Genomic DNA, 26,677 nt, shown 5'->3' with positions numbered 1-26,677 from the left:
GCGGCGTCTCTAAGCTCTCCCATGTTTCCTTTGCTCTTCAAAAATAGATGTTTACTAGATTCATACAGTATTTCATAACTAAAGTCACAAATGATAAGAATCGTAATCATACCTTTAAAAATGTTCTTGCAGAGTTCATAATACGTTGATTCTCTCTCTTTTTTTGCATTCAGTCCCATATGCATATTGACAAACTTGTCTCCGGTCGTGACGAAGTTAAATGCTTGGTCAGTTGAAAAGAGAGCACCATGGGAGAGAAATTGAGGGTGGGTGGGTGTGTGTGTGTGTGTGTGTGTGTGTGTGTGTGTGTGTGTGTGTGTGTGTGAGTGAGAGAGAGAGAGAGGTGAGGGGCAGAATACTGTAAGATAAAAAAAAAAAAATCCAGATGTGCCCAATCCACATGACAGTCGGTCACGCTCAGACTCTGCCCCTGCAGCAGGAAGGGGGGGGGGACGGAGAGAGAGAGCGAGGGGTGTGGGGCCTCTTCCCTCTGCCCGAGCCTGGAACTGACGACGCCCGACTCTTCCTCCTCCTCTCCTCTTCATTCAGTTTTGTCAAGTAGATGCCAAGAAGTAGCTCAGTGCTTGTTTTTTTTTTTTTTTCCTCTTTTGAAAGGTTGCATGATTTCACGCGTCTTTTTATTTTTGTCCTCCGCAGCCGGAGGAGCAGACTGCTAAGTCAAAGAGTTTCAGGTAGGTTTGTGTGTTTGTGTCATCATCCTGTCCCCCAGTCCCTTGACTCTCTCATTAGAATCAGTGGTTCTTCATGGTCAGTGGTCGCAAAGACTACTCGTACTCGAGGAACTGTTTATGGTAGAATAAGAGATACCTGAGGACGAGGGGGGTGAAGAAAAACATGATTCAGATTTCATACTGTTTAACATTTCTGTAAATCTGCTCATGTCTCCTTTCCAGTCTTACCCTTCACTATCGAGTACATCCTTAATGCTGGCCTTGGTGATTATGGCGTCATCACATTTGAACCACTGGTCTTTGTGCTGGCGGATGAAGCTGGTGTAGTGGCCACTCTCTAATGTGCCTTGGTGGTTGACCACCGCAAACAAGGAATACCTGGAAATAAAAGGCAAGAGGGGGTGCGAATTTATTATCCTTCCGCTGTCTGACTTCACTTTAACACACATATCTCACAAAGCTGCATTATTCTCATCACACACGAGTGCCTTAGTCGCTCTTTCACGGTCGTTGTGTATTCGAGGCCGCTGCCACTGCTGCCTCTACTACAAGAAAACCTGTCAATGGTATTAAGACAGTGCAGTAAATTCCCAATAAATGTCCTGGAAAATGAAAGCCATTGTAACTGTCATGGATGAAGAAAACTAAGCAGCTTTTAATAGGCTACAAATTGATTTCATTTGGGGAAGTCACAGCCGGATGCTTCGGGTCATTAGCATGTGCTGCTGTGACAGAGGAGACTTTTCTACTATGATGTCAGTGCTGCTGTGAGGCGACCGTGTTAAATAAATAAATTGGTTTGCTGTGATACGTGTTTTCCAACAGTACTCACTTATTGTCGTTGTTTAATACGTCGACCGACTGTTGATACTGCCCGTTCATTCTGCTCTCTTTACTGCAAGAGACACAGAGAGAAAAAGCAAGCTGTTAATAATTACAAAGATGTTTACATGTGTAAACATGCTACACTGGCACATAAATCCACTAGGTGGCAGAATTATCCTATCTGTGAAAACTGATATCTCTTATGCCACTACCTCTTAATGATCTTTCTGTCTCTGAACAGAGCTGAATGGATGCTACAGCCAGGGGTGGGGCAAGACTGCTGCCGCATGCTCTACTGACACTAGTATAAATTTATAGGGAGAATTTGCTGTTTTGGCATAGATGCAGATGTGCAAAACATAGACACACTGTGAGCACAGTGTTTGTAGTGGATCATACAGTATGCACATGTGTGAATATTAAAAAAAGACAGATAAACAATCCAGTTAAATAAGCTACTACATGTTTTGTTTTGTTTTTTTGCGAAAAGTCAGTTTATTTCTATCTGGGTGTAAACACTAAGGGGACAGGACTCACTATATGGGGCAGAGAAGCTAAGGGGACTGCTGGGTGGAGGCTTACCTGGATGCCATGAAGGGCGTCATATCCAACTCTAGAGGGAAGGAAACATATGTAGTGATCTTCCTCCGCAGTTTAGCAGAGTGCTCAAACCGCTGGGGATGGCCAGAGAGGGAGGATGAGAGAGGAGGGGGGGGAGGGGCAGAAAAATGGCAAGAGAGAGAGTGAGTGGGGGGGAGGGGAGAAGACACATATTTAGAAATAACAGGCGTCATCATTAATACATATGAAACACAACACAGCTAGTGAAAAGTGAAAATGCATGTTTTCCACCCCTGTCACACATTTACGCATTCATAACGAGATAATAACGGGCCCAGATTGATCTGAGACAATCCTCTTTGCTGCCTGCTCCTATGAATATCATAAATACATTATGGGGCCACCAATACTGTTCTGATAAATAAAACATGGACAACAGGAGGACTGTACAAGTCATTAAAATCATAGGTGTCCTGGGACACTGTGTGAAAGGGCTACACAGCAGGAAGCAATGCACCAACAACTGAATTGAATTATGAACACACCTACGCACGAGTGATGTGCCAGACAGCCAAGTCACTGCAAAATCTGAACTTTGCCTCCATCACACACACCGGGCAAAACAAATCATATACCACGGCACATAAATATATCTATATAGTGCGATAGGTAAGGATGCAGTCATGAAAATAACATCAAAATGTAACAGGATCAAACTGTAAAACAATAAAAAAAATCTACATTTCGATGAATGTTTAAGCAGCATCACACAGGCCTGTTTACAAAACACTCGCGCGCACGCCGTGTTGTAGTAAGGACTGACAGAATTAGACGTGTGAACGATAAAAGCTCAGATGAACCCTTAAATAACCAAAATGTCAGTCGGTGGCGAATAATGCAACAAGTGATAATTGGCGTCATGTCGACACTGGGTGACTCACTTTGAGGTGGAAACATGCTACGATGGGGAGCTTCTTCATTGTCAACTGTTTGGTGGACTCCTGGTAACTATGGCAACCGCCGCACTTGATTTTGGCACTGCTTCCTAGATGCTCGGGCCGCGTAAACCTGCAGCGAGAGGGTTGGGATGAAAGAGAGGAAGAGAAGGCGCGTGTGTGAGAGCAGAGGACATGTGTGCAAACAGGAAGTGAAAACCGAGGAAAAGAGGAAGAACGGTTCTATGGTTCTATGTTCCTGGTCTCGCCTTTTGCACCCCGTAGCACCTACTTGTAGCCCTACAGCCGTAGCCTGAAGTGAATCCAGACATGTATGACGGCTTGTGCATCAAGTCTGCCTGCAGAGCTTTGGAGCAGCCGCTCTGTATGTCAGCCCACCCAACCCAGGCAATAGCACCAACCAGTCCTGTACCTTTAAGAGACTTGCTGCAGCAACTAGGGGTGTGTGAGGAGCTGCAGTATAAAAAAAAAAGTAGGAAAGGAGGCGAGAGAAATAGAGGGGGAGGATGAGACGAATACGAGAGGTAGAGAGTGAGGGCACGGGGGAAAAGGAATTAGGTGGAGAGGGGAGGGAATGAAATAAGATAAGGAGAAAGGGAAAAGAAATTGCAAGAATGAAGAGGCAGTAGAGGAGATATGAGAGGTCACACCTGCTCTGCCAAGCAGTGATGGCTGGAGATAACAGGGTTGTTGTGCCCGAGCAGACACCACATGTGACCCCTCGTACAAGTGGAGGGATGAATGAAATTTATTTGAGCACAAATCGTGACTACCTGGATTTATCTACATTGTACCACCTGTGCATATCCCTGGAAACACCCGTTTTCACAATGTCATGTTCAGCCTCTCAATATGTGAGTATTTTGGGTTCCCACAAGACACAAGCTTTTGTGTTGGCTTTTGTTGGGTTGAGTGTGGTGATTTGATGTGAAGGGTGGACACTTTGATTAGCGTGCATCCTTTTGTGAGGCTTGATTTAACAGAACATACAAAAAAAACCATTTTTTTTTTAATGTCAAACTAAACAAAGCCTGGCTGACACCCCTAACGAAATTATAATAATTAAAAAAATAAGTGCACAGAAAGTCACGCTGCCACAAAGTGGAGACTAGGGATACCCCTAAATTTGGAGAGGTGGAGGAAAGTAACAAATCTGTAGAAAGCGGCAGCGCCTCCTTTCATTTCCAAATGTTATAAACGCGATTCAGTTTTAATCTAACAAAGTTTTAACACTATGACTGTTATTGTGCATCAGCATGAAGGAACATGACTAGTAGAAGTACTGCGCCTCTGATTTATACGGTTAAATCTTTTAAATCTAGATGGCTTAGTTGGTAGAGACAGATGTAAAAACAAAGGGAAAAGAAAAACCTGACAGGCAGAAAAAAAAAGACAGCCCGCCTGTTGTCAGCTGAGACCGGAGCTGTACCTGCGTAGGCAGTCTGTGAGTGTGGTGGACCCTGACAGGTGGCTCTCTCCGTTCACTGTGCTGCCATCCCCTCCAGGGCTGAGGGGCCAGAAGGGCGTGGACGAGCCAGGAAGGTCCAGACTGATGTCCCAGAATGGATCTATCGTTGTGGAAACCCCACTAGAGAGAAAGAAAAGAGAGAGAGAGAAACAAAGACAGGGGTTCGATTACTATCATTAATAAATAATGCGTGGTTGTGTGTAGGTTTGTGTGTCACTTACTACGGGTCATGATGAAAGAGTGATGACATTGCTGGCAATGCATGAGCTTAAATTCACACAGCCACTGAAGATTCTCATCATGTTTTTGTTGAAGCCTGCTGAAAGATTGAGTGTGTGCATGTGCATAATATCCACACTGTTCTTCCAGGTCCATTTGCAATTCAATGAAGTGTTACATCAGAGAAAATTGGCTTTACGGAAGGAATTTGTATTATGAGAGCCCGGTGTTGGCGATGGACTGCGGCCTGGGCAAAATGGAGGCTTCTAGTGTAGAATACACAAGCATATATGTGCACAGGGGATGGGCTGCTGCACATTTCCACTGTTGATTAGGTGAGTGGTGGTGCTGTAATACCCGACGGTATCAGCAGGTGGCTATTAAGGAAAGGACGCACACATTTATGATGGTGAGAGGGCAACCCTGCAGTAACCAATATGGTACCATTGGTATTCAAAAAGCCTTGGGTTTGCATTTTCTGTTGGTTCGGGCTTTACCCATATGTAATATCTAGTCAACAGGAGTTTTAAAATTATTAAGGGGCCCAGGTTATGGCAGAATAATACACAAGACAGTATCTCCAGCTCAGCAGTCTCTCTTCTCTGTGGAGGCAGGTAACAGTGCACTGAGCTGGGCTCGGCTCGCCTGTTAGCCCGGGTGAGGTGTTTTGCGGTTCAGTGCAGCGTGCTGGTGTTAATGTGACAGGACAGCTCTAGGGGGCAGGCAGACAACGCTTGGGCTGTACTGCTGTCTAGACAACCCCCCCTTACAGCAGCTCTGCAGGGACCAGGCCTTTAAATAAGAGCAGCGGCGAGGACACAACCAGTGGTTCAGCCACTCCGGTAGGACAGGTGGTGTCCACATCGATCAGCCCAGCGGTGAGAGGCGACTACGGCATCGGAGGACAGAGGGATGATGGATGAATGGGTAAACACAGGAAAAGGGGGAGGAGGGGCGTGAGTGGCGATGTGAGGCTCCATCATCATGAATGGATAGCACACATCTCCGATGGGACTTTATTTTGCCCATTTTTCCTTTGCTTTACACTTTTCCTTTTCCACTATTTAACGGCACAAAGACACAAACTTACTGGCAAACTTGACAGGTAACATCTGATTGCAGGCCCCCAGTGAAGATTTGGTCAATGATGCAGTTACAGTGGTTTGGATTGTTGGCCTTCTTCCCATTGTCGTCTCCTGCGGATCACAAAGAGCAGAAAGTATAAATACACGCACAGATAACACCAACAGCCTCTTTAGCACCTCTGAACGGCTCTGTCTGGCCCTCTCACTTTACCATTCCCCTGCAGCGGAGCCTCCCTCCCACTTCACAGCCCTCTGGATTCTCTACAGCTAATCTCAGCGAGCCTTACTGCAGGGTCTGTGGTCATCTGCTATTACACTGCAGCAGGGCCTATTGACATTCCTCACACTGCTTGCTTCCTGTCCCCTTGGTAACACACCATTGCCTGTCTCCTTCAGCATGTTTCCAGTGCGGTAAGGCACCGTGCTCTGTGGGTAGATCGAAGGTGTAACTCCACAGAGCCAGATCAGAGACAGCGGGTGGTGCAGTCCCAGGCACACTGACACCGCTTCTTGATGCAATCCACCATTTAGTCTGACTTGAATACGGTGCAAACCTGGCCTGACAGAAAACTGAAGGATGCATGTGAAAAAATATATCTTGAGTAAACCTATATATATATATATATAGCTTACTGATGGTGTCCCCTTTGCAGTGCCTGTGCAGTACATCCAACGCTGCGATGAGGAACTCGTGGGCATCTTGCTGCTCGTAGCCCGCGAGGTGACGTGCATGAGTCCACACCAGGTGCAGCAGCCGGAAGGGAATGTGGGGCGAACGGTGGCCCGAGTAGAACTGAGAGCGAGGAAGAAAGATGGGAGAGAAGAGGAAGATGGTGGTTAGCCTATTTTTCCAGGTGCTACTGGGTGCATTATATTCAATCTCCTCCTTGCCAGTCTTATGACTGCATTGCTCACTGTCATCTATAATTCATCGCCGAACCATAACACAAATGTTCTGTCAGTCGAGGTGATTTTCTAACTTTTAACTCCCATCAGACATGAGTGAATTCTCCATGTCACCCAACAGCGCCTGCTCTATCAATGGCGCCTCCATGAAGAGCAGAGGTGTGAGGCACACGGCAGAGAAAACATCGTGGCTGGAGAACAAAATTGTTGCACAGTCTTTTGGTTGCCATGGGAATTCAAGTGAGTGACACCCCAGGTCAGGGTCAGAAGATGTGGGTAAGAAAGTAACAGAGCTGAGCGGAGTGCGAGAGTTAGCGCGGTGCAAACATCTACAATGGAGTTCCAACCGGAGCTCGTTAATGCCAGGGCTCTTGCTTCTCGCAGACGTCGCGCACACCTCACTTTATTCTCCACAGGTCTCCCTGAAATCTGATTGAGCTGTGAGAGGGTAAAAACATGCGGCGCTGACGTCTCTTGAATCCTACAAACTCTGCTCCTTTTTGGCAGTTTGAAGGTGGCTGACAAACGAAAAGACGCTACTAGAGGAGGAGGAAACGGGGGAGAGAGAGAGAGGAAGGAGAGTGATGATCAAAGCGGGCCGTGCCTCTCACCTTCATATCTAAAAAGCTGTGTGTGTGTGTGTGTGTGTGTGTGTGTGTGTGTGTGTGTGTGTGTGTGTGTGTGTGTGTGTGTGTGTGTGTCTGCAGAGTCAGAAGACAGCTTTTTGTGATGATATGGAGGCGGGTTAAAAAAGAAGGAAGGTGGGGGATGGAAGTCAGCAATGAAATTAGAGAGTTGGGGACAAGGCGTGGAGGTAGAAAGGCTTGGGAATGATACTCGGTGTGTGTTAGGGAGTGTTTAAATGAATTTTTCTCGCATGACTGACCCTGAATTTTCTGTCTCAAACACAGCTGAATACTCAATCAATGTCTGCCTCCCTGGGTGATAGAGGTGAGCGATTATCTCCTTTGTGTGTTACGCAGCTGAACGGTTCAGCCAACAGAGACAGGGCAGGGCTCCGTTTGCCTGTTTTTGGAGGGGGAGGAAGGGGGGGTGATGACTCAACTCATTATAGCACCACTTGCCATCTGTGGGCCCATATATACTGGGAAGTGAGAGGGTGTAAGAAGGAAAAAAAAAAAAGCGAGGCAGTGTGGGAGCGAACCAGGCAGAAATTACATAACATTCAGGGCCGATGAGTTTGTTAGATGCAAAATGCTAAACTTCTGTATCAAAGAGCCAGGATAGGATAGAAAGGGCTGTGCAACATAATTCGCTTTGACTGATCAGGTTCAATAAATGTAGAATTACCACATTCTGCTCATTCATTTGGACGTGGCTCTGTACATTCCTTTCAAGCAGGATTTTTCCCTCCTCTCTGCCTCCCTTTTTTGGACTCGACAAAAGAGCGCAACAGTGACTCAGCCCTCTGCAGTGGGTTACACCGCGAGGGAACATTCTGTATGATATGGTTTTAATAAAAAAATTATGGCTCATTCTGAATTTCTCTGTGGGATTCAACCAACCTATGAATCAAGTTCACATGTGCAAAAACCTGTGCATCATACCTCCTGAAAGAGCTGCGACATCTCACACACCAGACAGGAGTTTGATTGCATCTCGCACTTGTGTCTGTCGGAGAGAAAGAAGTCTCGCAGCAGTGGCGTGTGTGTTAGGGCCTGAACAATACAGTTCATGAAACACGTGTTGCCGAGGTTTATTAACCCTCGTAAACCTGCAGGACAAGAAGGAGAGACAAAGGAAAAGTGTGAGAACGACATGAACGGCGATGAGGATTAATCATGATGTGATTCATACTTTTTCTCAGATGGTAACAAAAACGCAGTATGTTATTTCATCCAAGCATATCAGCACTGACCAGACAAAACAAGCACCTGAAGACATCATCTTCAGGCTTCAGGAAATTGAAATGGGCATTTTTACCATTTCTGACATTTTATAAAGCCAAAGAATTAAAGTATTAATAGGAAAAATAATGGAGAGTTTAATTGATAATGTAAATATTTGGTAGTTGCAGCCTTATGAAACCACACATATATCCTGTAATCCGGACATTGCAACATGCCTGTACAGACATTCAACACTGGCACTTTCAGATTCTTTGTGTGTGTGTGTGTGTGCGTGTGTGTGTGTGTGTGTGTGGCTGGAAAGTTAACAACATGGTGTTGGAGCGGGTCTGCCAGCAAAACCATGTGTACCCTGGAGCAGACCCTGAATCTGTGAATGGATTCATTTAGAGTGAAAAAGTACAGTCCTCCAGTGACGGCCAGTAGAACAGGTGAGACACAGCCAGGTCTTGGGTCTAATCCAAATGAGCAAGGTTTGGTTCTGGAAGAGAGTGCTCAGCTAGAGCGCTAACACTTCAGACTGGTCCTGGTGCGCATACACACATAAACACACACAGTCTACTGGCCAATGAGGGCTACCGACCAAGCTCTTGAAACATATAAGGGGGTAAATGATGGCAGAGGGAAAGATAAAAATCAGCTAGAAGTACTGTAAAAAAAAAAAAAAAATCAGAGACACAATAGAGATAGCAGGAAGAAACCAAAGCAACAGATGACTGAGAAAACAGTACAGAAGGAAAACAAGCTGTGGGGAGAGACGGAGACAAATTAAGACCCACTGTGGTGTGCGTCTATCAGAGAGGGAACACTGTGTTCTGCCCCTCGCAGTGCTCTGCCTGTGGGGCTACCCGGTCCTGCTGACCTTGGGTATCACACTTAAATGAAGGAGTGACCCCAAGTACACTTGCACCATACACGGCACATGTTGAGACACACAAACAGCTATAAAGAATCCCCACATCATGCACACACAGTGTCTAGGGATGAAAAGCTGTGCAGCCTGAACAGTGCAGTCTATTGCCCACCTATGGTACAGTTTGTAGTGATTTTCCTCCGCTTTGGATTGTGTCGTAATAATTCTAGCTCCCTCTTGGTCGGCTCCCACGTCGTGTATTTCTCTCCTATGCCTGTGGATACAATGAAACATAAACGTGACGGCACTGAGATACCAGCCGCTTCGAGAGCAGCATTAAGTCCACTGACAGAAAGCAGAATTCTATACCTTGCAATTTCCAGGCTTTCCTCTGTTCCTCTTTGGCAATCTGCTCCATGTCTTTATCGTATATGTAGTCTTGACACACAAAACAATATATTCCACCGTATAATAAGTCTATCGCTGGAAACAGGAGGGAGGGAGAGAGAGGGAGAGAGAGAGAGAGATTGAACCATGATTACAAATAGATTTTTCCACCACAGTAACACACATTGGGTTTTATTTTACGGTCCGACCTCGCTGGCACAGTCAGCCTCAAGACAAGTTCTCCACCCTGCGTTTTCCACTCACCGCAATATGTTTCCATCTCATTGCCTGCGTTGACCAATTATAAGAGAAGTAAGGTGAGCAATGACGGAATGGGTGTATTTGTCTCCACCTGGGCTTTCAACCAACACACCATCCTCTTCCATCCTCCAACTCCACGGCAACAATACCTTGGCTCTGTTGCCGTGACAACCTATTTTTAGCTTCACCGGACATTTTTCTGTTTTTGGTGCTACCCACACTGACAAAGTGAGCTAATATATCATGTAGAAAGCCTGACTGGTGTTTTTTTGTGTGTGCGTGTTCCTTTGTGGTTGCATGTGTGTGAGATAACATAAAGAAAGAGTCATGTCATTTTATTAATTTGAAGAACATAATCATCTTTCTTTTCTCTGGTAAACCATGGTTACATTTTGTGCGCTGAATAGGATGCTCCTGTCTGGACAACAGCAACCAGGTTAAGAGAGAAAAATGAGAGCAACACAAGTAGTGGCGAGAGGCAGCCGATACAGAGTACGAGTGCCGCACAAGGCACGGCCAGGAATTCATAAATCATGCTCACTTGAGTGAAGGAGGAGAGCAAAGAATAAGAGGACAGGGAGGTGCAAGAAAAGCAGGAGGCGTTTAGGTGTCCTTATGATGAGCGAGAGCGAGGAAAAGGGACAGGACGAAGGTACGAAAGGAGTCCCGAAGGGTGGGTTTGTTGGGACAAGGAGATGTAAAAGGAGCCCTGAGAAGGAAGCTTGCTATCAAGCAGACAGGGGAGTTTGAATTAATTTGATTAGAAGTTGAGAAGAACAGAGCGCCGGTGTCAGAGAGGCTCCTGTGGAAAGCTCAAAGCTAATTAACACTGTAGCCGTGCACTTGGGTCGGGCGTGTGTGCGTGTGTGTGTGTGTGTGTGTGTGTGTGTGTGTAAAACCAAACTGTTGAAATGCATTAAATCAATTAAAGCCATTCAGACAACTACCCAGCAACCCTGCCATCTCCCCCGTTTCCGTATTTAGTTGTCGTCGTCAGGGTAATATCAAAATCTTGCTCATTAGTGTCATTGTCTTTTTTTGCATAATTAGCATGTAAGGCTGAAGCCAAGGCTTTCTGGTGGCTGTGGATTAGCGATGTCGACCCCTCCCTTGCTGCTGTACGAAGGGGAGTGTACTAACTTAAATCCATGACATTTGACTGGATAAGGCGCTCCCACCAGAATGGTAATGTGCTGCGGTTAGAGAGAGGTTCAGCTCCCTGTCTGCTCAGAGGAGGAAGCTGCCCAAAGTAATGCTGTAATCCTTCACTGATAATAGCTGATGCTGCAGTGGGCCACAAGGGTGCATGTGAATGCGAGGACTGACGTGATGGGACTGAGCCTTTGGACGCAGGGAACGACAACACACTGAGATTATCAATCATCGTAGCTCTGTTGTGAGATTTCATTTCTATTAGTTAATTCAGATTTGCCCTGGGAAGATTTCTTAAACAGCTGTGAGTGAGTGACTTACCTAAATTGTGCCTCTTGTTTTTCGCGTGCTCGTGGATGTGTTTCTTCGTAAAACAGCCGAAAAAGACGCAGTAGAGACAAGAGTGGAGTCGGTTCAGGTGGGCGCCACACATGTGACAGATGCACGACTTGGCCTGGAGAGAAAGAACCAAGGAAAGGGAGAAAGGGGGTTCAGGGTGGGGGGGATGGAGGGAATGGAGAGTAAAAAAGGAGAGGACAGGTCAGTATGGTGAGAAAATCATCTGCAGCAGGCCAGAGCCCAGAGCAATGAAATAGAGTGGCGTAGGCAGACAGAGTGGAACTCCATGCCAGCTGAATTAGATTTCTATCTTCCAGTCAGTCACACAAACACATCGGAGGACACGGTGCTTGAATAGACCTGACACGAAGACGGGCTAAAGATTCGCTGGGCCTGTTGACAAATCCAGTGCAGTTGAATAACAACATATTTCCACACTGAATCTTTCACTCTCTAACACATGCAGGGCATGATGGGATTTAATGCTTGGCAGGCACACTCGAGAAGGCAAGCAGGATCTGTCTGAAGCACACACTGACAGCGGCTGGTTTGTGTGATTGCTTCGGCTACGACACCCGGAGGTAACCTGGAGAAAATTAACATTAGAATGGCCTGACATCTCCGGCAAACCTGCAAAAGTGAGGCCTCGGGGGGGTGGGGGGGGGGCTGCTCAGGAGCACAGGTGGTTACACTGTATACATGAAAACATTTTACAACAACCCTGAAAGAGGGGAGCCAAGAAAAGGGTTGTTAGTCCGTGAACTGAGAAAAGAGCGAGAAGAAGTGCGGACATGGTAAACGCTGACCAACATTCTGGGAAGAAACATGATACAGATGCTGTGTGTGAGCGCACATATACATGAGTCTTAGTAAGTGCATTATGAAGGCCTGAAGACAGCTGTACATACAGTTATACAGCTGCATGGCTGTGCACAGGCTACTGAACCTGGAGCCTCAACTGTGGTGGAGCAGTCGGAGGCGACACCGTCCAAACATGGACAATAGGATCGTAGCGAGAGTGGTGCCCGGCACAAGCATTTGAAGGTGTGTTAAGGTAGCATGGGGATTTAATTTCACTTCTAATCCTCTTGAAAATGCACAGCATGCAGACTGTATACTAAAACGTCATGAATTGGGTCATTTAAAAAAACAAATCAAAAGAGTGTATTAGTAAACGCAAAATCATTTTGCAGCAATACACTCAATGCTTTCAAGGAACAGTTCTGGTGCTAATGTGACAGAAAGCGCTGCAGAAAAGTAGTCTGCACGCCCACTTTGAGAGGGAGAAATTGAATAAGAGAGGAAAGACTGAGCGATCTAATCAAAGCCTTTCGGGTTGCTGACCTGCTGCAATGACTCACGCACTTACAGAGAGGAGATACAGGGAAAGGAGGTATGAAGCAAAGGTGAAGAGAAGCAAAATGAGAAATAAAATACTGGCTGGAGAGCTCTGCCACTTCTTGGTTTCTGGTACACTATGTGAATTTAGCTCTGAAGACAGAGTCACACACTCCTACACACCGAGCTGAAGCTATTGGACATGAACTCAACGGCCTTGTACTGGATTGTCTGCCTATTGTGGTCTTTTGACTAGAGATACAATAGTATAACCTGACACCATCTGAACAACATTTAAGTGTATTGTTGCAGTGAAATAAAAGAGGTTGAACCAGTCCGTTTCACTTCCTTCTCCCTGGGTGACACATCCCATAGAACAATGGGATGACTACACAACTCAAACTAATATCACTGATGTGGGAATAACTCACGAAATATCTCACTAAATAGCTCGCAGGATGATTCGAACCTTCAGCGTCCAAGGCCACAATGTGTTAGTTTAATCTTATTATGAAGATTTGTTTGGGAGCTTGTGGTTCCCACAACAACCACAACAATGCGAAAATAACAAAGGATTTTCAGTATACTGTGCGCTCTAATACAGTTGTGAGTGGGCATTCAGTATATTAGGATATTGGTCTTAAATGTGCGTAAATGCTTTGTGTTCCAATAAACTGTGTGAATCCAAATGCATTGCCAAAATTAAGTTATGTTTCTATCAGTTACTCCATCAGTATTGGTGTTACATCTTGCTGTGGGAAACAAAGACAATTCAGGAACAATTCCGAAAGTTTTCCATCACTATTGGTTTGCTGGAGCAAATCTTTCCTTTCGAAAAGGTCTACAGCTTGTTGTAAGCACACCTTGTAATAAACTGCTGAGGAACTCCATGTGCATTTCTTGAGATTAAAAAAAAAATCAACACATCAGTTGTACCGGATTTTCCCTGTGAGATAAGAAAATGTTGAGATGGAAGAGATCTCTATCTCCGCATAACTGGGAGAGCTCATCTGTGGGAGTGGGTGGAAATAGTTGGAAATTCTGCACGAGCAGGTGGGTGCGAGATTGAAATAACAGTCCCATGCAGAGTTCGATGCGTATGGACGAGCTGACAGAAGGTACTAAAGTAATCCAATGTTAATTTGCTTGTGTCACGGCATGCAGGGGATATGGGTGGTACACGAAACACCACACATATGCTACTACGCATCGCCACAGAGATAGGCCGCAAAACTCACAGCCAGGCCTGTGTTTTGGCTGGGCATTAGGAGGCGTGGGCTAGATTGTGATGACATTGCAGGAGAGGGGATATTCAGGGTTGCAGACCCTAAGCTCTGTTTTTATTCATATCGGTGTGTGTTAGCCAGTCAGCTCTGAATGGGTGTGTGAGGGACGAGCGGCAGCACCAAATCAGGGAGGGGCGCTTTTCCTAGAGGGACGTATGGTGAGAAGTGAACACTAAGAGCAAGACAGACATCTACAGCAGCTTCATTAAACTTTGAAGGCAGAGCTTGTGTCACTGACATGCTAAGACAAAAGAAGGACACAGAGGAGATAAAAAGTGATAGTGTGAAGCAGGACTTGTTTTTCTTTCCAGAGCCTGAATTAAACCCTACATGTCCTACATTATGTGGAAACACAGGTGAGCTCCACCGAATTCCTGAATATGTGCTTCAGTTGCCTATCCTTCCTGAGCAATGACGTAGTTCATCCTCCACTCTTCCTCCACTGCACCAGAGCCCCAAGTCAAAAACAAGAAACCCTGCCAATGCCACGCCTTGCCCTCCTCCTCACCCTCCCCCTACCTCAACACCCCTTTAGCGGGGCAGAAAATCTATCTCTGCTCCAGCCCTCCCTCAGCTTCTCTGTGCTCTCCCCCTCTCACCAGGGTTCACGGGCCGTCTATTCCTCAGTGTCAGCAGTCCTGCGTCTCTCCGTGCCCACGGCTTTTAATGTTCTATTAGATCAGCTATTGATCAGCCGCTGGCTCATATGACTGGAACAAGTGTCGGACAGGTAGCAAAGCTCACGTTCGCGCTGCACTGGGCTGCGTCTCCCATCTGGGATGCGCTCGTTGAAGCGAGTTAGGCTGAGCTCCATGTCAGGGGAATGACCTGCTAATGTACAGAGCTGTTGATTGACGAAAGAGCAGTCACAGAAAGGCATTAGGCAGATGAATAGATCTCCAATAGATCTTAAATGCGTAGATAAGATAGCATTACATGTTTGTGGGTCTACTGAGTCTGTGAGCGGCTGTCAAGCTAACAATGAGTCACAACAAATACAGGATGAATCCTCAAGTGCTCTAGATGCAGCTGCTGCATACATATAATGATCCATGTCTCACGCTCAGCTACTCTATCTCTCCCTGCATTATTCCTCCCTCAGCATTTAGGTTAATGCATTCATATATTCAAACAGAGCCAGTAATGTGATGAGCTGTAACTGAGCAGGAGAGAGAATGACGACGATTATGATGTGGGCAAAGGTCTGGCTCTACTGAGCACGCTTCTGCTGCTGCAAAGAACAGTCCGGGGAGGGGAGAAAGTCAATACAGAGTGGAGAGTACAGCTATATGAGAGCAGTGACTCACCATGCTGCCTAACGCTCATAAGCCTGAGCATGCTCCCTTTGACACACATGTTCATACATCAAGAAAATCAACAATGGCTGACATGCACGTATGCATAAAAAGACAATTAGATTTTCTCCACAAGTAACACACACACGCATAGACATTTTCTGTGGGGACTCAGACACACATACAGTACACACAGTCCTTTCTGATTCTATATTTAATGTGAACAAGCAGAGGGAGGCTGGGGAAGGAGACTGATGGTGATGCTCCAGAACCGTGCTGCCGACTGACCCCGTGGGGCTGCAGCCTGTCAGTGCCTTGGCAGGATGATGTTGTTACCCTCTCCTCTCCCTCCCTCCCTCCCTCCCTCCCTCACTCCACACTATCTCCACATGACAATGCCTGGCCTGCAAAATGCAGTCTCAGTAAGCAGCCCCAGAGACACACGCAATACGAATCTCACTCTATTCTCTTTTCGCTTCCATCCTCCATCGGCTCATTGTAACCTCTGTTGACAATGCCATGCAGCGTGGTCTCTGTGTGAGAACGTATTCCCACCTCATCCAAATGAATCTGAGCAGAGGGAGAGATGCGGGATTGTCGAGTGTGTAGTTTGGCCTCATACTGTCACACACTGCTATAAGGACATTATAGCTAAACCCTGAGCCACAAGCCAATGGAGACTAGCTTCTTGCCATCTCCAGGAAAAACGACATAAAATGTGGATGGGGTGGAACTAAACAGATATCCAGAGAGTAGCCTTGATGCCAAGATCAAAAATGTCATCCGATGCTTGTCGGTGGAGTTTGAGGAAGTTGTGTAAGTTGATGTATCACATCACTTACAGCACATAGGATGCAAGCGTGATTAAGAGGACTCGATTAGGGAGAGATAGGCTGTTCATTCTTGTTTTCCAGAGATCAGAAGGTGGAGGAGGAAAAAAGGGAAGAGTCTGCGGAAGGGTTTCCCCTCACGAAAATACAGTGAAAATGATGATATTACAGTGTGGAAGAATCATTTGGTTCCAGGAGCATCTACCCTTTTCCACACGCACATGAACAGAGCAGGACTCTTAGAATACACATCAGACACATGTGCTTTGAAAACTGCCACCGAGAGGAGTCATGAATAGTCAAACCCCCTCACACAAGAGCACCAAGCCAATATTTCGTCCATTCATCAGCGTGTAGACTGACCAAGGCTGCAAAAAATAAAATAAAAATCAAGTAAAATACTGACAAACATGTATGGCAAGAGGGAGGATCGTGCAGACGGCAGTGTGTTTGTGTGTGTCTGCACAGATGGTTAACAGTCTAGCTGCAGCTAAACAAAAGGCTGGGTGATCATTTGTCAAACCTTGCAGCTACCAGATGCCCACAACCACACAGCTCCCCTGAAAGAAAACACATGCGCACACACACACAAACAAACATCGAAGAGGGACCGCTGATGTGACTGATGCCCATAGCACAGAGCTTCTGAACGGCCCCCTTGGACTCTCATCAGATCACAAGTTGATTTCTTCTTTATCCCCATAGCACCAATCAGGATCCACAGAGCCCTCAGTGTTACCTCCAGGAAAATCTATGAGCACTACCTACAGAATAGAGGCACAGTGGGGCTATTAGTGCACTACCGAGTCTTTAAAGGAAGTATATATAGCACAGACCTAAGCAATAAATTATCTTGCAAAGGTCTAATGCCACAATCTTCACCTTTTTCACAAGGACAGAGAACCATTTCCACATAAAATGCCAAGTCCCTTGAAAAGCTGTCACTTGGGCCCAAGGTTTTAACAATAGGGAATAATTGAGTGTCCGCACTCGAAGAGATTGATTGCCTCTTGGTTTTGGGCTTGGCCGGCCCCTGGAGAGTGATTGACAGCTCATTAGCCAGATGGTGGTACTAAGGGAGGGCTGGACAGCAGCCTCATTGGCTGGCTCAGGCCATGACCAGCATGCTTTGTAGCAGTGATGTCTTTCCAGAGCCTGTTGGACAGTCAAATGAGAGGGGAGCTGGATGCAGCTTACAAAGAGATGAGCTCCATCAAAACGCTAAGTCATGCTAGTCCTCAGTCTCTCACACACACACATTTTCCATTTTAAAACTAACCCTCTCTTACCAATGCTCATACGCTTACAAGGTCACTGCATATACTATATTAAACAAATGCTTGATTTTTTTTTTTTTGCCATGCTAAAGTATTTTTCATGAGTCTTCTCTCCATTCCTGCTCTGGAGGCAAAGTTTAACACTTACACTTTCCAGCGTCATGCAGCGTCCCACCTACATCGTTTACCACCAATTTCACTTGTGAAATGTGTCTAATGTCACGTTGAATCTTCTTGATCAGGATTGCTCTCAAGTGGAAGACTGCTAAAGCATTAAAAAAAAGACCAAGGTCTCAGTCAATGGCAAAAAAACGGCACCTCTGACCTGAAATAAACAGCAAAGACGAAAGCAATGTGGTAGAGCAAATCCAGCACACTCAGCACAATGATGAAGACTTCAAAGTCCATTACAGCACCTTCGTACTGTTGAATAAGATGCAAATTGTCTATGGGAGGATGGATTCTCTGACACTGAAAAATTGGGGAGGCAATAGCATGCGAAAGGGATACCACAAGGTGACACACACCAGGCCAACAATTACTCTGGGAGGAGGTTGCAGACCTTGTGCCATTTGTTTAGTCTGAGTCACTGAGCCGACTGACAGACAGAAAGCCACATTAGAGAAGACCTGGGAGTGACAGAGAGCACACAGACATGGAAGAAATAAGGCTGGATGGGGGCCAGAAACCAGCATCTGACATCACCAAAACCCGCTGAGTGTTGTCTATGAGGCAGAGAGCTGAGGGAAAAGGACAGGATGGGAGTAGGGAGAAATGAGAGGATTAAAGGCTGGGCGATGAATTTCACAGGATCAAAAAATTCAGATGCAAACCTCTGCGGATAGAAAATTACATTTTGGTATGGCACTTGTACGGCGCAATGAATAGTTTTGTGTAATTTAAAAAATTCTTACAACTACAGCATTATAATTATCAAAAGATTGCACAGCGCAAGCATTTATTTGTGTAAATTTAATGGGATAATCAAGAGGCAAGAAGAATTGTGGGCTGAACTAGGTTTGCAAATAGGAAAAAAAAAGTGAGAGCAAGGAAAACGAGGAAGGAAAAAGCGTGGGAGTGAGCGCAGAAGAGGAACAAGCAAAGGCTACGAAGACGTCGGAGGAATAGATCCTGATGCTACAAACGTATGCTGATGAGTCAGTGAGCAGGCCTGTGATGTGATGGGAGACTGATCTGACAAAGAGATCTGCTCACAGCACAGGAATCAGCCGCTCTCTGGGATTGGCTGTGCCCCAGTGCATATTGCGTGTGTTTGTTTGTATGTGTGTGTGTGTGTGTGTGTGTGTGTGTGTATGTGTGTGTGTGTGTGTGTGTGTGTGTGTGTGTGTGTGTGTGTGTGTGTGTGTGTGTGTGTGTGTGTGTGTGTGTGTGTGTGTGTGTGTGTGTGTGATGTGAAAGAACAGGAGGGAGAAAAGAGTGACAGAAGGAAGTAAATGTGTCATCCTTGAAAATATATCCATTCTTCAAGCAGTGAAATTCCCAGCAACATCTCGCCAGCCACTCCTCTCATCTTCCCTCATCACAGGCACAAACTTGTAAGGGGTTGGGTGGGGTAGGGGTGGGGGTTGTGGTTCCTCTGATCATATATGATTTATCAAAACTAGAGGATTAAAAAAAAAAAAAAAGTTGAGTTAAGTCAGCTCTCTAATCACGACCCTTACCCCTTTAATCAAAGTGACAGCGAATTCTTCAAAGCAGTTATGGCTGTAAAATTCTGCCAACCCCACCCAGCCTGCTTTCATCTCGTCCAATTTCACTCAACAGAAGATAATAGCTCCGGTTTGACTGCGTGGCAGGTTCATGGCTGTAGTGTTTTAGTAGAAGTAAAGCCTCCTCTTACAGATAAATACAGTAAATAGAGTCTATCCTGCTGGATGAAGCAGCACACAAAAATAAATAACCATGACCTTCATGAATATTCACACCACCCCTCCACCACCCTAGCCATTCACAAACTATAAATAATGAATATGAGTGGAATTTGGCCTCAAGAAGAATGCATTCAACGGTTAAAAGCAAGGGCAGGTTTCTATCTATGAGCCGTGCCGACATCCTTCTGTACAATGGTGCTCAGCAATCTGGTGGAACACAAATCTCAATTAAGAGAAGAAACAAAAGAAATCTGTTCACACACTAAGGCTCCGGTGCTGTACTCAAGCAATTGCTCAATAAACATACACGCTCACAATGCCGTATTAATAGATTAAAGTCACAGGGTTCAAAGTCAAGACCTGGGAAGGCAGAGGGGGAGTATATCAGAAAAAGAGTTCCTCCTCTGAAATGGAGCTGATTTTTGTTACATGACACGAACTGACAGTGGGTGCTGGCCCTCTGGCTATGTGGCGTGGCCAATCACAACCTCTCTGCTCACTGACAGCCCTTGACATGTAGCACACCTCGACCAGAAGAGAGTATAATGAAGCTCAGATGCACAAAAGAAAATCTTGATTTCATATCCATTGACATCAAAGAGAAAACTCCATTTCACACTTGTTTATTCTTGCCATCTCCCTGAGTGGGACATCTTTACTACGCTGCTAAATTTGCATTTAATTGGTTCTCTCTGGAGATTTTCTAATTATTTAGATGTAGTTAGTCTTTGTGCATATAGGACAATTAAGACATGCACGCAACAGGACAACAGAATTGAGGCCCGAAGGACTCCACAACAATATCAAATTTGTCACCACGTTAAATCAATAATTATTAGCTGAGACTTGTGTGCCAATTCCAGAGTACCCTCTCTTATAGAGTGTGTTAGTGTAAATCTACATCCTCATCCCAAGCTAATGGGGCATTTCATCTAGGACCAACATGCCAGAAGAATTATCATCCTAATGTTTCCTAATAAAGGATAACAGCTCCCAAGCCACACTGGGCTGTGACGTCATCTCTGCAATCGCCTATCTGTGGCATTCATTCAGCCATTTGTTACCCATGTGGGTTGCAGATTGTGCATGCAGAGCAGGTGACAGATTTTCCACCAATGCTCCTGCACATTGTCTGGGAATTGATTTTAGCCTGAGGTAGAGAGGATGACAGCTTGCAGGTAGGCTGCTGAGGATAGACTGGGGGGGGGGGGGGGGGGGGGGCAGCAATTCAGGATGAAAGGAACTGGCTAATGAAACCAAGTCTGAATACAATGTCTAAACGCATCTTTTCTATCCCTCAGTCTCTGAATGTTAATGTCTCTCAACTTCCCTCAATGCAAAACATGCCTCTTTTACTACCAGTGCCTGCCTTGTATTTGCCACTATTGTAAGAAAAATATGCAGTAAGCAGTGCAGTGATAAGCTCTTGTTTTATCAATCATGCTAATGTTTAGAGTGCCCATCAATGCCACTGTCATCTATTCAAATAAACATTTTCACATAGCAAGGATAGATGCAGCATTTGTGCACAGTAGGTATTTTTGTTCCATGATGTTAAAGCACCAAGTCAAAAACCAAGGCTGCCGCAGCTCAGGAGAATGCAGTGCCTGCCTGTGTACCACTGGAGTAGCACTACACCTGCTCTGCATGTCAGATTAGTTAGGCGGTAAAGAGCCTCAGTGACGGGGGTGTGAGACACAACACTCATACTCCCAAACAGCCATCCTGGAGTGCAATTAGGCAGCAGAGAGAACACTTCATTCAGGAGCCACTGCTGTCTCCTTTCTCTCCGTATCAGTCATTGGTCCAATCAGTGTCCGGGAGCAGATGGGCAGAGCAGAACCTCTAAGTGCACACCTTAACAGATGTTAGACAGCTGTTTAACTAACAAAATAATTCGCACAGCTTTAAAGGATGGATCTCTTGAGCAAAACTGACTCAACAACTGTATTTATTAATGCAACAACATAATCGCTTTCTAGGAACAATCCTTCAGAGCACAGAAAATGCAAAATATATACAGCTGCATTTCTAACATATATGAAAACAGAGGCTTGCCCTTCTGTTTTCACTTGCATCATGGACAGAAACACACCAAGTTATTATATATATCTTATACCACTATCAGATACAGTGCCAACAACAGTGTCAACAACAGAATGGCCTTGTTATGTAAGATTACTTCAAGATTCCAAGGCCACCGGTGGATTGTGACGCAGCGGCATGTGAGGAACTGGGTGCTGCTCATTTGTAATGAAAAAACAAAAACTGCACTGACAGATGACATGGACTGATGGAGGCCAGAGCATATAAAAAATACAATAAAATCAAGTCTGAAACTGCTAATGACAGCTTTAAAGTGTGCAGAAATCTGCTCACGATAGAACAACCTGAATGGTTTCAATAGAAAAAATTGCCTCTGAATGTCATCTAACCTTGACGACTATGACAGCTAGCGGGCTTCAAACGTGGAGGACTGGTATTCATGCACAATGTCACCAAGTGCATGGCATGGTAGAAAAACAGGGAGGAAAAATTTCACCGTACCCCTCGAATATGTCACGGTGTTTCTCTAAACATGGCAGTGACAAAAGGAGCTTTTGTCAGAGGTAAATCTTAGGTGAAAAGCGATGGCTGCTCTTTACACGCTGGCTGTGGAGGACATCAACTTGGCAACAACAGCAGCGATATGAGGTTGGCAGGGATGGTGCTGAGACAGTGAGGCTTTCAAATCGATACAGAAATGGCTACCCCGAAAGTGGCCAAATTTGCAGCAGCCAAACACGCCTTGGTGGTTAAGCAGAACACTGTGAAATGCTTAAGAAGTGAGCAGCCCGTGACCAAGTCTCATTTCCATGACAGACTGACAGGGCTCACGTTGACTGCATTCCTGTCAGCCAGAGTGTGAGAAAGAAACTAGACAGTCCAAATTAACATTCAGAAAATGCTGTTAACATTGTTGCAGCGTCATCCGCGACGCTGCCTGTTAATCTTTTTGGACTGACTGCATTTTCAGATGCTCTTGCACTTTTTAATCATGGCGTAAAGAAGCATTACTAAAGACAATGTGAAAGCTGTGCTCAAACCAAAGCATGTCAACACAACTCTGTATAAACAAAAGGGTCATCGTCCATTTTGCACTAGATATTTGCTTTGACATGCCCGCAATGTAACTGTGCTATGCTTTTGGCTGTGCAGCTCACAGTCTGCCCTCCCACCCAGTAATCTTACTGGCTGTCCAGTGTATCACAGCAGATACAAGGATGGGGCTGAATCCTTCCACCATGTAGGTTTACATCCAATATTCATTCCATTAAATGAAAAGGCACTGATGCACATAGGAAGGTGAGCAAGAGAAGAGAAAGCAAGCCAGCTCTTATTCATCTGAACTAACTACAGTATGTCAGTGTAGATGAGGAGGGGAATAAGCATCAACTCACCAGCTCTGTCCATCCTCCATCACTCTGAAGCACCTATTTTATCAAAACGACATAGAAATGTAGGACATATATAAGAGAAGCACGGATTTCTTGAGAACAGTCAAGCAACCTACAAATTGTTGCTAATCCACAGTGAAACTGAAGCTTCTAGGTTTTTCAAAATGAACATCATGGCACAAAACAAGTTTATGTTGACAGAGAAGGAAGAAAAAAGGTGGAAAAGTGAGAGAAACTGCAACACAGTCCAATGATGACATCACATTGTAGGGAGCTATTCGGAGCTGTGTAGGCCGAGCAGGTGTGGGATGAGCCCAAGAAGAAATTGGCAATAAAGTAATCAGCTGACGTCCCAGTATCCAAACTCGTGAGTGATTGGCCAGTGCAGGGAAAAACACTGGCCTGGCACCTGTGATGCCCACGAGAGAACCGCTAATCTGTGGACCCAGTGTGTGCGTGTGGAGAGACACAATGGGTCCATTTGGTGTGGTGATGTTAGCCCATGGCCACAACTCACCTCAAACCCAAGTTTAGCCATCCGGCTAACTGCTAAGCATCTACCAAACAGAACCGCACAGCTAACATAGCCGACTGACTCACGACAGGAAGGTTGGATAGTCATTGCTTGAGCTGAATACGTTGAAATTAAATGTTGCAGTTAAGACTGCAAAGAAGCAACCAGTCTCCGCAGTTCACCGAGCAGGGTCTTGCTAGCTAACTTACCGGTGATAACCTAGCTGGCTAACCCATTGCTGGTGACACTGCTGCTGCAAGAGTACACTTTCACTAAGACCGTGAATTTGTTCAACCCGTTCAGTGACTGTGCTTCATGTGGGACATCATTTGCACTCCACTTCTGTGTCTGTCTGTGCCACATAACAATTATTTCACTCTTGTTTCTTAAGCTAACGTTACAGTTCCTGTGTTTTTACCTTGCGTCTCCTCGTCTCAGCAGTACCACTCCAAACAAAGCATTGGTATATGACTCGAAGATTTTGTTTCCAATTATCCACCTTATAACCGTTCACATGGGAGCACCCGGCCGGACTCATGACAGACAAAACATTCAGTTTGGGTTTTTAGGTGACAATGAAAAGTCTCCTGGATGATTAACTTAGCTAGCTAGCTAGCTAGCACGAACTGTCTGTCCAGAAATGGTTTCCGTTTGGAAATGGGACAATCGATGTAGTATCCAAAATGCTCCTCGGGCATCTGACAAACACGGTCTTTGATGAACTAGCAACAGATCTGTTCATGTAGTCAACTAACAGAATTATCACTTCACTAAAATTGCTGTTCCCCTTGCTGTTTTGACAGTTGCCTTTTCCTTTAACGTTAGCTCCACTTCCACTCTCACGATTAGTTAGCTTTCTTTCTCTAGTTAGCCTGCTAACATTCAACTACAGCTTCACAAAGCCCGCCCAGCGTACATCGTGATTTGCCAACACAAAGACGTTACGTCACTACGTTGCTTTTAGAGCACGTTTGGTGCGCTTGGTTTATAACTCAGTGTGCACCGTTTAGCTGAATTTGGGGATTTTAACCACGGGATGCATCGATGACGTTGCCTGGACAAAAACACCTCCTGCTCAGGTTAGTTTGAAATGTAAAATCGATCCAAAATATTTCTAATAATGTTTTTTTTAAGGGTGCAAAGCTGTAAATTTTCTGAAGTAACTGTCAACAGTTATTGCCCTAGCTTTATGGCAATCATTGTTGAGGGACAGTTTTGTCAGATTTTTCCTCTTTCTCATGGGTGCAAGTATTTGTCACTCATCACATTTGCAGAAGTGTCATGCATGACTGTATTTGACTGAATGACATCTAGAGTGTGGACTAGATTAATTTGAACATCAGCAAAAAAATTAAAAAGCCCTGTACTTCACTTGATAGTATACTTCGTAAAAGTTCAACCCTTTCAGTATCACTAATTAAAGCCTGCCACCTAGAGGTAATATGGTGTATGTGTGTTGCAATGATAGAAAGCAGACCACACTCAATTTCAAAGCGCGGATGGATGCTCATACAAGCTTTTCTGACCTGACCATGGGGGCCTCACACATCACAATCTATTGGGACCTCATTTCTGTGTTGAATGTAATTATGTACATTTACTCAAGTTCTGCACTTCAGTACAAATCTAAGGTACTTTACTTGAGTATTTCCATTTTATACATTTTATTTTGTCCACTCCTCTACATTTTAGTGGATACTTTGTATTCCACTACAGTGTGACATCTTTGATTAAAAGTCATGTTTCAGAGTAAGATTTTTCATAACTTTCCTGTCCAGTGAAAACCACGTTTCTCCAGAACTGCTGAGTTTGTGATAAATTGAAGGTTTGAGTGCTCCTTTGTGAGTTGAGAAAATTCTCCCTCTTGTGCTAAATAAACTATTTGAAAACACTCTTGGATTAGCTGGAAAACTGTTTGTCACAAAGCTGAAAACAGGGCTGTTTCAGAGCCCATGACACCCTGACTTTTTCAACACATGAGGTTCTTGTAGGACAGCAACACTAAGAACATAATATTATCTTATAGAATATGATGCACTGCTGTAGATTCAACTGCCCAACAGTACGTTAAGTATCTACTGTTAGTGCAACTTTGAACACCTACAGTAGTAAAATGCAATATACACAAGAATGCAGCCATAACCCTAATCCAAAAACACCTGATAGTAAAACACTGACAGGGACAGTTTTACTGATAAGAAGTAAGTTAGGAAGGATGTGGGGAACCATTGCCCCTGGATCATATTGACAATTTACTAACTCAAGCTAAGATTTGGCAAGAACTGTCCTCATCTAGTTTTGTAACTTCCTCTTCCCACAAAAGGAATAAATAAGATGAACTGTTCTACAAATATACACGACATTTTCAGAGTATTTTACATTCTCACTGAATGAAGAGAGTCTAAACTCAACTACTAGGGTCATACTGGAGTGGAAACTTTATTAACACAACCATAATGGAGCATAAAGGTGCTGTGTGGGCTTTAACACAGTTTGCCTCGTGTTGGAAAAGTAACAATAATGAGCCCTCTCCCAGTGCAGATGACATATTTGTACAATAACTTGCTTTTCTTCTTGTTTGTATTATGCTAGTAACTACTACTATGCTAGCAGTATTGGTCAGATTTGGCATTGGATGGGTTTGAAGTAGAAGTAACAGGACAAAATAGTGTATGACATGTAACACCATCTCCAGGGGTGTCCTCAGACATCAGGACTATAATTATAAAATAAAAATAGTGATGCATTAATGTATTATCTGATTTTTTTTTCATTTTTATTTCGCAGCTGATAGGTAGCTGTAATACATCCTAATTTATTTGTTGATTATATTTTGTATCTTAATCTGAAGTAACTAAAGCTTTAAAACAGAAGTAGGAAGAGCTTTAAATTAAAAAAAAAAAAAAAAGCTATATTTTCCTGGAATTACTCAAGAAATGTACAAGTACCTCAACATTGTATTGAAGTACTGTACTTGAGTAAATGTAATATGTTCCTGCACTGATGGTGGAGTTATCCACTAGACCTCCATCTGGGAGGAAGATGAGCCAGAGCGAGCGACTGGCCTGAGTGTATTCTTTATTTTTTATTTTATTATCCCTGCTCCATCACAACTTCATACTGATTACCACCATTACATAGTCTGAACCACAGGCTGGCTTCCAGATATCTCGGTCTGGTTAGCATGATTTAAGACCCAATTTTGGTTTCAACATTTAAAATAAAAGGCTATCAAC

General features: G+C 44.7%; 1 protein-coding gene across 2 annotated transcripts; it reads right to left on the bottom strand.

Moving 5' to 3' along the window:
- Positions 1 to 149: 149 nt before the first annotated feature.
- Positions 150 to 24,357, bottom strand: LOC139343382 (ubiquitin carboxyl-terminal hydrolase 22-like). Of its 2 annotated transcripts, XM_070981012.1 has the most exons (14): positions 23,860 to 24,357; positions 22,931 to 22,963; positions 11,555 to 11,687; positions 9,803 to 9,916; positions 9,606 to 9,707; positions 8,281 to 8,447; positions 6,440 to 6,599; positions 5,812 to 5,917; positions 4,464 to 4,622; positions 3,020 to 3,146; positions 2,100 to 2,191; positions 1,525 to 1,587; positions 921 to 1,070; positions 150 to 828 (listed from the first exon to the last, which is right to left on the bottom strand). In XM_070981012.1, exons 1-14 carry the CDS (start codon positions 23,977 to 23,979, stop codon positions 786 to 788), a joined length of 1,569 nt encoding a protein of 522 aa, XP_070837113.1. In that variant the 5' UTR covers positions 23,980 to 24,357; the 3' UTR covers positions 150 to 785. The 2 variants fall into 2 exon arrangements, with proteins under 2 accessions (XP_070837113.1, XP_070837114.1); XM_070981013.1 differs by lacking the exon at positions 22,931 to 22,963 and having other exon boundaries at positions 23,860 to 24,346.
- Positions 24,358 to 26,677: the final 2,320 nt, after the last annotated feature.

This window comes from Chaetodon trifascialis, chromosome 15, assembly GCF_039877785.1.
Source record: "Chaetodon trifascialis isolate fChaTrf1 chromosome 15, fChaTrf1.hap1, whole genome shotgun sequence".
NCBI classification, from domain to species: Eukaryota; Metazoa; Chordata; class Actinopteri; order Chaetodontiformes; family Chaetodontidae; genus Chaetodon; species Chaetodon trifascialis.
The sequence above is the reverse complement of the archived record's forward strand: the minus strand, read 5'-3'. Positions and strand labels throughout refer to the sequence as shown.

Excerpts from the sequence above, each read along its gene's own strand:
- LOC139343382 (XM_070981012.1), bottom strand. The coding sequence starts at position 23,979 with ATGAGTCCGGCCGGGTGCTCCCATGTGAACGGTTATAAGGTGGATAAT. Across the intron at positions 11,688-22,930 it reads ATGGAGGATGGACAGAGCTG|GCCAAGTCGTGCATCTGTCA; the intron begins GTGAGTTGATGC and ends CTTTCTCTCCAG. Across the intron at positions 4,623-5,811 it reads GTTACCTGTCAAGTTTGCCA|TGGGGTTTCCACAACGATAG; the intron begins GTAAGTTTGTGT and ends CTTTCTCTCTAG.